The sequence below is a fragment of the Microcaecilia unicolor genome, chromosome 4 (assembly GCF_901765095.1).
Source record: "Microcaecilia unicolor chromosome 4, aMicUni1.1, whole genome shotgun sequence".
Lineage (NCBI taxonomy): Eukaryota > Metazoa > Chordata > Amphibia > Gymnophiona > Siphonopidae > Microcaecilia > Microcaecilia unicolor.
This window is the reverse complement of record NC_044034.1, coordinates 139,409,939-139,427,043: the sequence shown is the minus strand read 5'-3', so window position 1 is coordinate 139,427,043 and position 17,105 is coordinate 139,409,939. Positions and strand designations below refer to the sequence as shown.

At 37.9% G+C, this 17,105-nt stretch overlaps 1 protein-coding gene across 1 annotated transcript in view; it reads right to left on the bottom strand.

Moving 5' to 3' along the window:
* The window catches only part of CSTF3 (cleavage stimulation factor subunit 3), a 208,140-nt gene that overhangs the window by 51,277 nt on the left and 139,758 nt on the right, over positions 1–17,105 (bottom strand). Inside the window, exons 4-8 of the mRNA XM_030200638.1 lie at positions 8,658–8,690; positions 7,457–7,554; positions 3,721–3,787; positions 3,278–3,312; positions 2,677–2,803 (exon numbers count right to left, since the gene is read on the bottom strand). Coding sequence (XP_030056498.1) covers positions 2,677–2,803; positions 3,278–3,312; positions 3,721–3,787; positions 7,457–7,554; positions 8,658–8,690 — 360 coding nt within the window. The remainder of the gene's footprint in view (positions 1–2,676; positions 2,804–3,277; positions 3,313–3,720; positions 3,788–7,456; positions 7,555–8,657; positions 8,691–17,105) is intronic.

The window sequence follows — 17,105 nt, the reverse complement described above, 5'->3', positions numbered from 1 at the left end:
CCATAGCTCAAACATTATAAGCTGTGATATGACCCTCTTGAGTCAAATTTGCCAGGGCTTCAAAAAAGGAAATGCAGTCTGCTAGATAATTAGAAAGTGTGTGTTAGCCGATGGCAGCTCCTGTCAACGACAAAAATATAAAGCTAGATGGACTTCCTAAGGGCTTTAGTCTGCTTCAGAAAGAAAGCCAAGGTTCTCTTGCAATCTAGAGCGTGCAGTGCACTTTCACCTTTATGGGTGCAAGGCCTAGGAAACAATATTGGCAGGGCAACTGATTGGTTAGGATGGAACTCTGACACTACCTCTGAAAGGAACTTTGGATGAGCTCAGAGAACCACTCTGTTGTAAAATTTTGTCTAAGGTGGATCAGTTACTAGAACCTGAAGCTTATTAATTCTGTGAGCTAAGTGACTGCCACAAAAAAAAAACAAGAACTTCTAGGTTAGGAACTTCAGATGACAGTGGCTTGAAAACAGCTTTCATCAGCTGGGTTAAGTGGGATGTTTGATGGGAGACTTCAGTAGAAGCAGGCCCACATACAGTGAAGAAATAAAGGCTTCACAGAGATGGTTTTATCTTCTACATGAAGATGATATGTGTAAACTAAAGTGTACTCAGAGTTGGTTCTTAAACCTTACCAACAGATATAGAAAGTATTCAAGCAGTTGTAGTATGGGACAGAAAAAGGATCTAGGGCCTTTCCATCACACCAGACAGCAAATCTCTTCCATTTAAAACTATATGACCCCCTAGTGGAATCTTACCTGCATCTAAAGTACTTCTGACACACCGTCTGGCAGGTTCATGGAAATCAAAGTTACCTTCTCAACGCTATGCTAGGATGCACCATCATTCCCCATGCTTGCATGATCACTGTTGGAGAAAGCTCCAGTCTAATAGGACTTACAGAAAGTTTCAGAAGAAGAGGGAACCAGATATGCCTTGGTTAGCAGATTATGAGAATCATGGTTCCCTGGTCTCGTTTGAGTTTCAGGAGAGTTCTCGCTATGAGAGGTATGAGAGGATATACATGCAGAAGTCCCTCTCCTCAATCTAGGAAGAAGGAATCTGAGGCTAGTTTGCAGTGTATTCCTATACTGGAGCAGAACTGAAAGACTTTCCTGTTGTAAAGCATGGCAAAAAGATCCAAGTTTATTCTTCATTTGATATACCATCTTAGTGGTTTACAATATTTTATTTTATAATTTCTTATATCCCTCCTATCTACAAATCTAGGCAGCTTTAAATGTTTAAAGAAAAAGTTAAATAAAAAAGTAAACTTCGTTTCTAACATATATTTCCAGATCCAGATAACATAAAAAACTCTTAAGCAAAATTAGGTTATCAGATGATCTTTTTAAAGTAACTTTTTAGTTTAGATTTAAATTTTTGGTATGATGGTTCAAGTCACACTTCAAGTGACATATTGTTCCAGAGTGTAGATCCCAAGACGCTATTGAGTGAACAGATTCAAAACAAATCTGACAGTAAGATAGAAAAGTTAATAAATGAAGCTCAGAGGAAAGTAAAGAGTGAGTAAGTTGTGTTGTCAAAAATGCATGATAAAAATAAAGGGAATCTGTTGAGGCTTTTTCCTCCTTTATATAAACATTTTCTTGTTTAATGGTGATAGTTATATTACCTACACATACTGAGAAGGGATATCTACAGTTTATTGGTACATGTACTGCTGAACCCATATGGCCCATCATCAACAACTGCCATGTTGATTTGTTTGGATTTCTTTCTACTAAGGACACCAAATTAGTGATTCTCAGCAGAAGTGACATTCCCAAGGAGAATGGCAGCCTAAAGAGACAGCTCGTTGACTGCTAAGAGATATCATTCCCCCCCTCCCAATTAAGAATAATTCTTGCCCAAACTGAAATGCTGAAAGAGGAGAGGACGGCTGAATTGGTCTTCTGTATACAAATATTATTATTATACATAGTTTTCTATATATCATCTAATACCAGGAGCTTCCCCCCCCGGCCCGCCTTTGCGCCGATTCAGGATTTTCACTATGCTTTTCTTCTGTAGAATCTGCATAAATTTACCAAAACTGCAGTTTCCCATCTCTTCTCTACTACCACTCATGTGAAAAGGGACAGCATCCACCATTCTTTAGTCCCATCTCCAGTGAGTACAATTTTCAACTTCAACTCTCCACTCCAAATATTTTACAAGTTCAGTATTATGGAAAATATAATTTATGTTTCAACTGTTTTTTATTATGAAAGAAATCAACACATCCACATCTTGTAGACATTATAAAACTAATACAAGTATTTTTCTGTTCCTCAATTATCTTGTAATAACATAATAAAACAGTATTTATCTTACACAGGGATAGTGTGTTTCATTTTCTTCCTCTGTGTGTTTCATCAATTTGTATTATCCATGAATTCAACAGAACATTACATTATTGTCAACGTCTAACATAACCAAATATTGTTCCACCTTCTTTGTCCTATATTAGTACAACAAATCAATTATTAGTTTCCACCATAGTATAAGGAAAATATAATTTAATTTAACAGAAATTTCTTAAGGAAAGAGAACTGAAGATGCGAAGGAAAAAAAATGGAAAGGTGAATATTATGAATTTACCATTTAGGGAAAATATGCTAATCAGTGAAACAGAAATAAAAATAAAAATCATCATCCTTCCTTTACCTCTTCATATTTGTTATAGTCTCTCCATAATTGTTCAATGTTGATCATAGGGTTTACACATCCTCGCTGATATACTCTTCGAACTGCTGTTATTCGCTGGTTCTCTGCGTAAGATCCCACAGCTTCTCTAGAATAGTAAAGAAAGTGAATAGGCCACTTAGTATGAGCTTAGAATTTGTAGATAATGTGGACTAGAAAAATCTTTTATTATTATTTCAAATTGTAATGCCATACACGGTAATTGTTGGGGGAGGGGGGGATTATCTTGCATACCACTTCCACAGTTATAATATTTTGCATGGTACATCAAATAGAGAAAAACCTACATGTTCTTGATTTTGTATGTCCTTTTAGTTAGGAAGAATGGTGCTGCTAATTTTAGGGTCTGGCCATCCAGTAAGAGAAACAGAGTTATAAAGAGTGTAAGCTACAAAAGTGCTGTTTGGAGAATGTTATTCACATTGTGTTCAGAAAAATAAAATAGTCAAATTAATGTAGTACTCTGATGGGCTAGGAATTGATCTCAACAGCAGTTACCAACACTGCATTTTTCAGTTTATGACAAAATATAACTAGCAATTAAGAAATTCTTTAAACTTACACTCCTTTCAGAAAGTTTATGTAATCCACCCATATCTGCAAAATTAAAGAAAAAATACTGTTACACAGTCATGATTATTTTATATTTGTTGACTGAGAAAGTTAGATGCAGACAGAAATCCTTGTTTCATCTGAGTCCTCAAGAAAATGGTGTGACTATCAGGGTACATATATGAAGCATAAAACAGAAGACTGACAAGTTATTACTCAAAACATCTATAAATACAATATATCTAAACACACTTATTGCTAATTCATGCTTATACATGTTTATAGCAGGTCACACATTCAACAAAAATCCAAGAAACTACATAAAATAAGCACACAAACAGCTAACCAGCTAGTTAGATCAAAACAAACTATCAAGGCTATTATACATTCAAGCACATAGGAAGGAGAATCATCACATAATGCATATATGAAATGTTGTACATCAACCCTTACCTGGTAGGACATAATTTCCATGCCGATTTTATCTAAAGCAAAGTCATATGCTTGAGCCATTTTTTCTCTAGAGTAAATGATTAATAAAAAACAGTTTAGCAGATTAATCCAAGGCATGTGTACATTTTCAAGCAATGTTTGTTGAAATTCCTTAATATTTCTGCAAAAGTATACCCAATGTACCAGTCTTTATAGTGTGCACTGTGTAAACTCATTTTACATGGTATGTGTCTTGTTGGTCAGCTTGGCTGGACCGTTCAGGTCTTTATCTGCCATCATTTACTATGCTACTATGTAAGTGAATGATCTTAGTGGGAAATGTGAACTTGATCAACCTTAGCCTTTGTAATGATAGAACTTGTATTACTTTGAAATAAGAAACTATTTTTTCACCGACTATAAACTGACACCCACTGAAATTCAATGGAAGAAATGTGAGAATGAGGAATGCTCAGCACACACACTCCTGCCCTCCCCCACCCCCAGACAGACCCCAGCATTCCACCCCAACCCAGTCTACCTTGTTTGTCCCTTGCTCAACCCAAGCCTAACACTGTTCTCTCACCCCTACCCACCCACAGTACTATTCTGAGAGTGCAGGAGTTCCTTTCATATAGGCAGACAATCCAGTATTTCACTATAACCAGCAGCTGTGACGTCAATGCCAAGCAGCTCAGAAAACAACACATATCATATGGCAAACTGTGCCCTCTTGTGGCCAGAGCAACACAAACAGCATATTTCAGTACAGTACAAATATCATCACAAACATCTATGCATAATAATTTCAAAAATAGACACAAATTCAAAGTCTACATGTATTACAATAATACATGTACCTGAAAAATGTCTTATCACCTTCCTTTACCCCTATTTTCACTTCCTGAAAAGTTAAAGTGAAGTGAAAATACTTTTTTAAAATATGTGAAAAAAGGAAGATAGGATTGTAAGACTACAGGAGATAAAGAGAAATGTGTGGAGTGGTTCAAATAGAAAGCAGAAATGTTAAATATTTCTGTTTGGTAATGAACAAAAATGGGGATGATTGTTGGAAAGGATGTATATGGTAGTGGGCCAGAGACCATGCTATTTACCTATGTGTGTTTATGAGTAACTAGAATCTGTTCAGCTTTGGAAACAGAAGTGTCTCTGCAGAACTAGAGAATAGTAAGATCTCACCTCCTCTTTAACTAGCCTGTAATTTCAAACATTTTTTTACTATTCTTTTAATCTGACTATGGTAGTGGAAAATACATTTAATTCAATTTAAGTATTTAGCTTAGGCCTTTTTCCAAGGCAGGTTACATTCAGGTAAGTATTTTCCCTGTCCCTAGTGAGCTCACAATTTAAGGGTTCATTTTACAAAGCGGTGCTACTGATTAGCATGCACTGAATGCGAAGAAGCCAATTCAATTTCCAAGGGCTTCTTCGCATTCAGCGCAGGCTAATTAGTAAAATCATTTTGTAAAAGGAGCCCTAAGTTTGTACCTGAGCCAGTGGAGAGTTAAGTGACCTGCTCAAGGTCACAAGGAGCCACAGTGGGATTAGAACCAGGCTCCTCTGGTTCTCAACCTGGTGCTCTAACCATTAGGTTATGCCTCAACTCTAAGATTTTGATTCTATTTATTTGGATTTAACTTCATACCTTTTCAGTAATAACTCAAGGTAAGTTACTTTCAGGTACACTAAGTTTTTTTCCCTCTCCCCAGAGGTCTTACAATCTAAGGGCCCTGTTTACTAAGCTGTGCTAAGGGCACTATCGTTTAGCGCACCCTAGTAAACAGGGCCCTAAGGGCTAGGTTTACTAAGTGGCACTATGGGCGCGTTAGCATTATTAACACATGTAAATGGTGTGCACACGTTAAACGCTAATGCGCCCATAGAAACGTATAGACGCGTTAGTGTTTAACACGCCTTAAATTTACAGCCACGTTAAAAACGCTAACACCCCTTAGTAAATATACCCCAAAGTTTGTAACTGAGGCAATGAAGGGTTAATGACTTGCCCAAGGTAGCAGAATTTGAGCCAGATTTCCCTGGTTGTGAACCTAGTGCTCTTACCATTACACTACTTAGCTACTCCCCAGACGAATGACCAGCCCTGTAGTCAGCAAGATTCAAACCTGCACAAAGACTCAAATGTATTTCAAGTCCATCACCTTAAACACTTATCTGACTCTTGTGAAGGAAAAAATAGTAAAGTATTTTAAATTCAGCAGTTTGCAGGATCAGTTTTACTTGAGGGAGATCCTGTCATTTGAATCTGGTAGATTTCTTTCATACAATTAGACTTGGATTTCAGCAAAATGTCAGACACTATTTCACATAAAAGGCTCATAAAATAACAGCATGAACTAAGAGTGGGACTGGATTAGAAACTGGCTAAGGGATAGACAGCAAACTATGTCTTCACATGACAATCTCTCGCGACACTGCTTTTAAGCTGCTTTGGCATTGTCTTCCCCCTCCTCCAGTCTATCTCCCTCTCTTCTTTCATTTAAAGTCCTTCTTAAGACACACTTTTTCTCCCTGGCCTTTGAGCCCCTTCCTCCTAGGGCCTCCCTCAGCCTTCCCTCTTGCTTTGGCTAGCAGCTTCATCTGCTCTGTACTATGAGTAAGTTTTTTCTGTTAACCGCTTAGTTGCCTGTTTGGATCTATCTTGCGGTATATCAAGTCTGAATAAATAGAGATTTAAGAACACTTGAGGATAGTTAAGCTCCAACACTAAAAATCAAGAATTGTACACTTCTGGATGCAGCAGTTGAAGTGAGCAGTACATATTGGAGGCTGAGCACTGATGTCTATGTAACAAGAAAAACACCTAAGAATGATCATATCCAGTGATGATTTTTTTGCTCATGTTAGAGAGAACATCTATCATTTGGGAGGCAGTTACACTCTTGGATTTATGACAGCAAAGCAAAGCCAGACTATTGTGTGTTTCATGATCCTTAGGAAGAATCTCTCTTAAGGGAAAGATCAACCACTAGAGCTGACAACAAACATTCATTAGATAATATAAAATTATTAATAATAAAATAAATTGAAACAAAAATCCCCTTAATTTTTATGGTCTTATTTGACAGTACAGTGTAAATAGATACAATTTCAATAGCTACATTTATTTCACTAAGAAACCTGAAAAATGTGAACATTGAGAACATCTGTAATAGTGGTAGTGTGACATTCATTATTGATCATACCTCCAAGAAAGAGAGGGTTTACAGAATGTAGAAAAAGCTTGTCCAATCAGTTACTTGAATGTTTCCCACTGAAGCATAGTGACAAAGAATACTTTGGATAAAGTCCACATTAAGGATAATATATAGACATAAAATAAACAAGGAACAGAATGATTCATTTTTTAATTGGAGCAACATACATTTTTACTATTTTTCATAGGCTAGAACCATTTTCCTCAAGTCAGTGCAGTATAAGCAAAAGGTTCTGACTTTGAAAGCTAGTTAGAAATTATATTAAATTGGTCTAATAAAAAAAAAGGTATTGTCTTTTTCTTCCTTTTTTTTGTTTTATTTCTATTAATTAAATAATACTTTGGAACACGGTGGAAGCTGTCATTTGTTGGCCAATTAAGAGGCACTGTTACACTGAAAATGGTAGAGAAGCATTAAGATCCTGTCTAAACAGAAGCAGAAAAACCGTCAGGTTCAGTGTTTGGTAAGTATAATTTCACCAATGTAAACACATTTAAAATAAATACAATTAGGTAACTTACTTGTAACTTGGTAGTTTTCCTTTGGTTTCTCGTACATAGGCAAGGTAACATTTCCATAAGTCTATGTGTAAAACCTTCATAAGACATTTCTGAAACAACTGTTGGTAGTGACAAAATATTAAAAATGATCATGGTAGCAAGAAAAAATAATTTGACTTAAAAATCATGTACTCATCAACAAGACTGAATTGTGACAATGTAAATAAGTTAACAGTAGAGAGCAGCCATAAAGGAGCTGTGAAGGTTAGCATCAAAACAAACCAAAAACAAAAGTAGGGGAAGCGGACAGACCTTCCAGACTTCAGCAAATGGAAAACACCAAGAGTCTGGTTCGAAAACACAACAGTTTATTGGAACTTGGTCAATGTAAAGTTCACAGGGATAGAAAATCTCACGAACAGGAGAAATTTATACAAGGCACTGTAGAGACAATGGCCTCAACACTGATCTGTGTTTCACCAATCAATGCCTGCCTTAGGAGTCATTGAGATACTAAAATCGCCATAGTGCCAGATTAATGTATAGCGTATCCTTGGAAAGATATGTAAAACATTAATCTGGCACTACAGCGATTTTAGTATCTGTGACTCCTAAGGCAGGCATTGATTACCAAAATACAGATCAGTGTCGTCGAGTCCATTGTCTCTACAGTGCTTTGTATAAGTTTCTCCTGTTGATGAGATGTTTTATCCTTATACCCTTGTGAACTTTACACTGGCCAAGTTCCAATGAAATGTTGTGTTTTCAAACCAAACTTTTGGTGCTATCCATTTGCTGAAGTTTGGAAAGTCTGTCAGTTTCCCCTACTTTTGTCTTTGGTTTATTCTACATACGAAGGGTTTTCCCGCTGTTTTTGTGTAGCATCAAAGCAAAGCAGAATAGCATTGGTACTAATGAACATACCATTCATAGATGCCATAAAAAGAAGACAGTAGCTATTAGGTGCAACTTTTATTACTGATCAGCTACTTAAGGTTTACTCCTCTATTCCATTGTGGAGATTCTCATACCTAGCATGTGGCTTTATTTACCTACATCTTCAATTTATTGCCCACCCTTAAAATCTAGCTCTGGGTAGTTCTCTCACTTGTAAATTGTTCAATCACCCAAGAAGTGAGAAAATACAATTATATTAAACTCTATCCCATTAAAACCTTTTTCAGGTTACAATTATGCGATGATTCAGAAGCTGACAACTTACCTTCTCTACTTTATCATAATTTTTAGCTTTTATCTGCAGGTAAAAAGAAAACAAAATGATGGGTTTTAAGAATCCAAATACTTAAAAAGAGAAGTCTGTTCTGTTTCTCTATTTTTCTTCTTTTTTATGTACAGTAATCTTCTTTTCATACATCAATGCAATAACTATTACATTCTCAAAATTTGCCATTTCATATGCAGTGAGATGTTTATTAATTACTGAAGTGCTATCTTCTTTGAATGGTATCCAAAAACCTCTTGCTGAATTGTACTACTCTATATACATTCTAAAAAATATATTTTTATACAAAGATTCTAAATACAGTCTCTTTAGGCTACACGTTTTCATTGAAAAAAATACTTTCTGAATCCGTCCCATTAAAAAAACTATGGACTCCATGCATCCAAGCATATACCTTTGTGACTATAAATACAAAATAATAATAATAATAAAAAAAATGAAGGTATGATCAATGTTATTATTGGGCATCCAGAGTTCTCTCTGTATGAGCCATCAGGAGATTTGCAATTTGTGCTAAGTAATTATGTGCATATAAGGTAGAATGTGCCCATATGTTTATTAGTGTGGTGGTAGTTCCCTAATTAAGGGACCCTTTTACTAAAATTTGCAGTTACATTATATGAGTCACAAAAATTAACTACCTCTGAATTAACTGATGGTTGTGTACAGCACTTTCCCATACAGTTGATGCAGAGATAATACATTTAGGTGACAATTCTACAAGTGGGCATCACAGTATGTGACCCGATGCTGTGAGCCGAGAGCTTAGTCTATAACAGCATCTGGATGCCTAGATTCTGATACAGAATAATAGCATAACCCAGTATTAGTGTGCCTTACATTTAGGCACCCGCAATTGCACCAACACAGACCTGGTATAACTGCGGGCACCTAAATGCAGCAGTCATGAATAACGATGTATTCTGTAGGTCGTGTGAATATCTGAGGGCCCAGCACATGTCATTCCCATGCTCTGCCCATATGTAAGATCATCTTGCATTTATATGTACCTTATAAAACAGTGCTTACAGTTATAACAAATTTAAGTGCAACTTTTTTGAGCACCTAAAATCAGGCACCTAATTACAGAATTGCCCTTTTACTGTGTGTTAACTGCAAGGTGCGGTCCCCACCCCATTGCACACTATGCAGGTACTGCAGAAATTAACAGCACTAGGTCAAACCGTTTTGTTAAGTGTTAGTGTGGCCATGTGATAATCACCAGTGAATGCTAATTCTCATATTAACCATTTAATGAACTTTAGTAAAAGGGTACTTAACATTTGGAAGGAACTATTTAAGGCCCTCCAGTGGGGTTAATGGTGTTAAGTTTTCCTAGCACTGGCACTGTGCTGAAAGGAGAACTAGAGGGCTCAGGAGGCTGCAAGGAGCAGCAAAGACAGCGGCCTCTCTGCATAGCTGGCTATGCCTAACCAAAGGTGGTGAAATGAAGAGATAAATATATGAGGAGAATCAGGAGAAAGTGGATTTCGGACTAAATGTAGCAGAGGCCTGAAGGTATCAAGTCATTGGGTGCCTGGGAGAGCCCTACTGTTGAAATTAAACCCATAAAATGAGAAGAAAAAATGATTCTGTAATTAATCTTTCTACTTTTGCCCTTTTGCTTGCTTTTTACTTTGTAAATATTTTAAAATTACAAGACCCTTCTCTTTAGAGAACACAATACCTTCTTAAAGGTGGTTAACAAATCCCAATAAATACCACATACAGCATCAGTTTAATGAATTAAAAAAACAAAACAAACAAAAAAACTCAATAAGCCCTTAGGTGTTTGAAAATTGTGAACAAAAAGTTGTGCAAAATGTTTACTTTAAGAAGACACACTAACAAAATGGTTTTTCAAATCACTTTCATCGTACTTACAATGCAAACAATTTTCCATTGCTTTCTCTCTTATTCTTGAATATGAATATTCCAGCATTTGAACCTTCTCTATACTTATCCTCATCATTCTGATTCTAATTAAGATGGAATTAAAATTCCATGATGACATGTGACAGGCAAGTGAATTACTCATCCGTAGCAGATGTTCTCCAAGGACAGCAGGATGAATATCCACATTGATGGGAGATGTCATCCAATGGAACTTGAGGCAGGAAACTGCTCTCCAGCATCTTAGAGAAGCTTTTGAGGGCAGCACACTGTGCATGCTTGCACCCTCTCACTACTGTCGTGTGGATCAAACTAATCTAATACTATAGTGCAGGAGTGGCCTAGTGGTTAGGGTGGTGGACTTTGGTCCTGGGGAACTGAGGAACTGAGTTCAATTCCCACTTCAGGCACAGGCAGCTCCTTGTGACTCTGGGCAAGTCACTTAACCCTCCATTGCCCCATGTAAGCCGCATTGAGCCTGCCATGAGTGGGAAAGCACGGGGTACAAATAAAACAAAACTATAGCTGACAGAATACAAACTAATCTAATACTATAGCTGACAGAATACACTCCAAGGGGGATGTGGGTAGGCCAGTGTGGACAGTCATCCCCCTGTTCTCAAAACACATCTGCTACAGGTGAGCAACTTCACTTTCTTCAAGGGCAAGTAGGATGAAATCACCACACTGATGGAAATCCTTAACTACCAGGCTGTCTGAAATAATAAAGGGAAAGAGAAGGGGATGGGACTTCCCTATGAGGAAAGGCTAAAGCGGCTAGGGCTCTTCAGCTTGGAGAAAAGGCGGCTGAGGGGAGATATAATAGATTTCTATAAAATAATGAGTGGAGTTGAATGGGTAGATGTGAAGCGTCTGTTACGCTTTCCAAAAATACTAGGACTAGGGGGCATGCGATGAAGCTACAATGTAGTAATTTAAAACGAATTGGAGAAAATGTCTTCTGTCGACTCAACGTGTAATTAAACTCTGGAATTCGTTGCCAGAGAATGTGGTAAAGGTGGTTAGCTTAGCGCAGTTTAAAAAAGGTTTGGACGGCTTCCTAAAGGAAAAGTCCATAGACCATTATTAAATGGACTTGGGGAAAATCCACTATTTCTGGGATAAGCAGTATAAATGTTTTGTACTTTTTGGGATCTTGCCAGGTATTTGTGATCTTGATTGGCCACTGTTGGAAACAGGATGCTGGGCTTGATGGACCTTTGGCCTTTCCCAGTATGGCAATACTTATGTACTTATGTACTAAGGCTTGCAACAAGCAAGTCTTAATAAATAATTGGAACAAGCAACAAGTTTTATTTACTTTTTTGTTTTTTTTGGCAGCCTCGAACAGAAACAAAAGGGCCTAGTGGGGTAGAGTTGGATTTGAAATTCTGAAGGACAGTCTGACCAAACTAGCTGTCACAACATGAATCTTATTCTAGGAAGTAGTGAGATGTAAATATATGGACTATGGAGTCTGATCTCAGGTGGGCTACTAATGCAGCCATGGGAAAAATGTTGGCGGGACGGTTGACTGGGTAGGATGGAACTCCACGCTGCCTTGGGAAGCAACTGTGGATGTGTATGCAGAACTACTCTGTGGTGAAATGTTGTGGAAGTTGGATCAGCTACTTGAACTTGGAGCTCACTTACTCTGCAGCCTGAAGGTGAACATCACCAAAACAGCATCTTCCAGGACAGATACTTCAGGTGGCAAGTGTCATATGACTTGAAGGAAGCTTTCATCAGCTGGGTGACAGCAACACTGAGATCCCATGACAATGTGGAGGGCTTGATGGGAGATTTGAGCAACAGTAGTCCCATCATGAAGCAAACAGCTAAAGACTGAGCAAGATGGGCTTACCTTCTACATGGTTATAAGCTCCAATTGCACTGAGGTGGATCCTTACAGAGTCAGAGCTGACAAGTTACCCATTCTATGAGGAGACTTTTGGCCAGTTCTGAATTTCTGCCAAACCTCATACTGGTGCATTATGGAACCTGCAGCACTGATTTATATGGATAGAATCATGGACTACAAATACTAGACTGCTTTGGGATGTACGTTTACAACCAGGACCGGCCAAAAAGTCTCTGTCTGCAGAGTGGGCTTTAGACCAGATTCAGAGAGGTGTAGAAGACAATCAACCAGTTTTTTTTTCTAGAACAGGAGAAAAGATAAATGGCCTTGCCCTTACACCAGAGGGCAAACCTACTCCTAAAAGTTCATATGACCTTCTAGAAGAATCTCTCCTAGAAGCAAGTAAAAACCCTGGAGACACCCTCAGACAGGTGTAAGGAAACCGACAACTAGTCTTTCAAAATCTAAGTCATAAGGGCTGGAAACTCAAGGATTGGATGCAAGCTAGTTCCAGAAGCAAGGGGAAACTGTATATGCCTTGGACAGTAAAGGGCAAGGAGGATCACAGCTCCCCTATCTTGCCCAAGTTTCAGGAGAGTTTTTGTTATGAAAGGTGTTGGGAGGATACATGTACAGAAAGCCCTTTCCCCAACTGAAGAGGAAGGCATTCACGGCTAGTCTGCTGTATGATCCTAGTCTGCGAACAGTACTGGGGGACTTGTGATTCAGCGAGTGGTGGAGAGGTCCACCAAGGGAGTGCCCCACTCTTGGAAGATCTTCTGGCTATGCCCATGTTCAGTAACACTTGTTAGTTGCATGATTTGGACTTAGAATGTCTGCCAGACAATTGTTCTTCCCTACCATATAAGTAGCAGTCAGTACCATGCCATGCAAGATAGCTCAGCACCACATTCCGACCCCTTCCTGGCACAGAAAGCGTGAACCCATGCTTCCTGGCTTGATGATACAGTATATCACAACTGATTGTTTGAACTGAATCTAATCTAGGACTTATTTAGTCACTCAACCTCTAAATAGGTCCTAAGCGACTTATAAAATAATAGGGAAAACCAAAAACCAGTAAAACAGGTGAGATTATATAAATACTAAATGAATGAAATAAAATGTTTTCAATCTCTTATGAAAAACATATAGTCTGAAATCATCCTACTAGAACTAGGTATTGCATTCCAAACATTAATAGCCTAAAATTAAAACATGGAATTAAGAATATACTTGTAATGATATCCCCAACAGGAGGGTATCTTAATAACAATTGGTCTTGGAAGTCAGTGAAACCAACAGTAAGATGACTGAAAAAGTAACAAACTACTTGTTTCTGGGGCGCTATATTGTAAAATAAGAAACACAATACAGGTTTGTTGAAAACAACATGTGCTTTTAACAGACGCCAATGCAAATCATGTAAGTGTTTAGTAACACTTTCAAACTTCAGGGGTCTTTTACATAGGCACGCTGGCGTTTTTAGCACGTGTTAAAAACAGGCACCGCGCTAAACACTAAGGCGCCCATAGGAATACATTGGCGTCCTTTAGCATGTAGCGCACGCCTATTTTTAACACTCACTAAAATGCCAGCGGCCTACATAAAAGAACCCCTTAGTGATTTGAAAAATGCAACAGACTGCCGTGTTTTGGATTAATTGCAATTTTTTCACATTTGTGCAATATATAGGGAACTACAAAAGTCTAAATGAGGTTATATCAATATTTCAACTAGGTAAGCAAAGTGATGTTTGTGAAAATACGATCTAACTAGCCGGAGTTTTCTCATTCGAAAGAAAGTCTTTTTCCAAAGTTGGGTGACGAAGTTCAAAAGTAATTGAAGAATCTAAGATGATACCTAAAACCCTTCAACATTCCTCAACAGGTAAGGATATTCCTGATGGTAAAATGACTACTGTTGGAACCTGAATATTAGGATTTCTAAACCATAAGATCTTAATTTTGGTATTATTTACTTTTAGCAAATTATCAGCAACCCAACTTTGAAGCTTATTAATGAGAGTTCATCTTCCCGATGCAGCGGGGAGGCCCTCGTCGGGGTTCTTTATAGACTGTATCCTTTCCCTGTTGGGTATATGGCTACTCAGTGATTGGGAGTACTTTGTACTGATTCTTTAATTGCACTTGAAGAGGAATGAAGTGCTCAAGGGAGAGATCTTAAAGATAAGTGACACATGATGTGCATAATCTTTTTTTGAGCTCTACGTATTTCAAGTTTTCATACTAGTTATGTTCCCTGGTTTTTTTTTTGGGGGGGGGGAGGGGGAATTAATTTTTTCTCCAAATTTGGAGTTTATGGCTCCCCTTTTTTCTAGGGGAAACTGATGATAAGATCTTCCATTTCAGGGTGAGTTTTTCTCACAAAGGTTTTCCTTTACCTGGGGAGCTCTGAAGTTTCTTTTCTTTTTTTTGTTGTTAATATATATATGGGATATGCTAAATATCCATTGTGTTGTACCTACTAAACTGTGTTATTGCAAATTATATATTAATATTGATCAATATTCTATTAAATGTGCCATTAACAGTAGCACCTACTAGAACATAAAAATATCATCAGCATACGAGAAAAGACATTATCCTGGAAGCAATTTAATTGAGCCAAGCAAACTCATAGAAGATTAAGCAGCATCGGGAGACAGGGAAGAGCCCTGGGGCACTCCGCACTTCAGCTGCCAGCTACGAGAAAGTATCCCAATTTTCTGAACTCCATATGTTCTCTGAAATAGAAATTCTATAAACCAGTTTAATACAGGCCCAGACAGCCAAAATTCACTCAGCTATCCAATAGCAACAAATGATCCCACTGAATCAAATGGCAGCTGAGTTATCAAACTGGAGCACTATAATCTCTTCACCCAAGATGAAGTAACCTTTAATCTCAGTGGCTAAGGTAAGCAGTAAAAGTGCTATGCTGGGGTTGGAACCCCAAACTGTAAAGGATGTAAACAAGAGAATTTATCCACTTATCGAGCTAATTGTTTGCTTACGAGTGTTTCAAAAAGTTTTGTAAGGAATAGAATATCTGCAGTAGCCTAAAATTAGCAGTAGATGAAAGAACAAGACCTTGCACCTTAGGATAGGAGTCAGAACGATTTGCCCCATATTCAATGGTAGACAAGCCTAGAACTGAAAGAGAATTAAAAACAAAACTATCCAACTAATAAGAGGTACTGGAGGAGTCAAAATAAATTTGACAGACATCCAACCCACACAAAATAACAAGAAAGGTGTGGAACAAGAAATTGGACTTCGGTAGCAGTAATGAGTTCAAATGAGTATTGTGTTGCAATTGTTGTTAGGTTAGGTTGGATGCAGCTGTCATCCGTGTCCTGTGAGGCAGAGGAATTTGGAATGGATGTTCCTTGGCCAAATTGCTGTGGATTAGCCACCAAGACAGAATTTTTGAGGGTAAGAGTGACAGTAATGATATCCCCTACTTTCCCATTAGCTTGGGACATAAAACATAAAGGGCCCTGTTTACTAAGTCATGCTATAGGCACATTAACTTTTTAATGCTAGAGACACACATAGGAATATATGGGTGTCTCTAGCATTAGCGCACTCTAATTTTTAGCACGCGCTAAAACGTTAGCATGCCTAAAGCATGGCTTAGTAAACAGGGCCCAAAGAAAATTAATGTTGTTATACCTGGACAGACAAAAGATTCATCAAGCTCAGTATCCTGTTTCCACGGTGGACAATCTAGGTTACAAGTACCTGGCATAAATCCTAAAAACAGTAAAATATATTTTATGCTGCTTCTCCTAGAAATAAGAAGTGGATTTTTCCCAAGTCCATCATAATAATGGCTTATGGATTTTTCTTTTAGGAAGTTATCCAAACCTTTCTTTTTAAACCCTAAGTTACTGCTTTTACCACATTCTCTGGCAACAATTCCAGATTTAATTACACATCGACGTGAAGAAATATTTTCTCCAATTCGTCTTAAATTTACTACTTTGTAGCTTCATTGCGTGCCCACTAGTCCCAGTACTATTTGGAAGAGTAAACTAACAATTCACGTCTACCCGTTCCACTCCACTCATTATTTTATAGACCTCTATCATATCTCCCCTCAGTTGACTCTTCTCCAAAATGAAGAGCCCTAGCCTCTTTAGCCTTCCTCATAGGGAAGTAATGCCATCCCTTTATCATTCTTGTTGCCCTTCTCTGTACCTTTTCTAATTCCACTGTATCTTTTTTGAGATGCAGTGACCAGAATTGCACACAGTATTTGAGGTGTGGTCACACCATGGAGCGATACAAAGGGCATTATAACATCCTCATTTTTGTTTTCCACTCCTTCCTAATAATTCCTAACATGTATTTGCTTTCTTAGTTGCTGCACACTGAACAGAAGGTTTCAACGTATCATTGACGATGACACCTAAATTCTTTTTCTGGGCAGTGACTCCCTAATGCGGACCTTGCATCACATAGCTATAGTTTGGTTTCCTCTTTCCCACATGCATCACTTTGCATTTGCTCACATTAAATATCATCTGCCATCTGGATGCCCAGTCTTGTAAGGACCTCTTGCAATTTTTCACAATCCTGTTGCAATTTAACAACTTTGTGTCATCAGCAAATCTAGTTACCTCACTAGTTATTCCCATCTCTAGATTAATATGTTAAAAAGTAGCA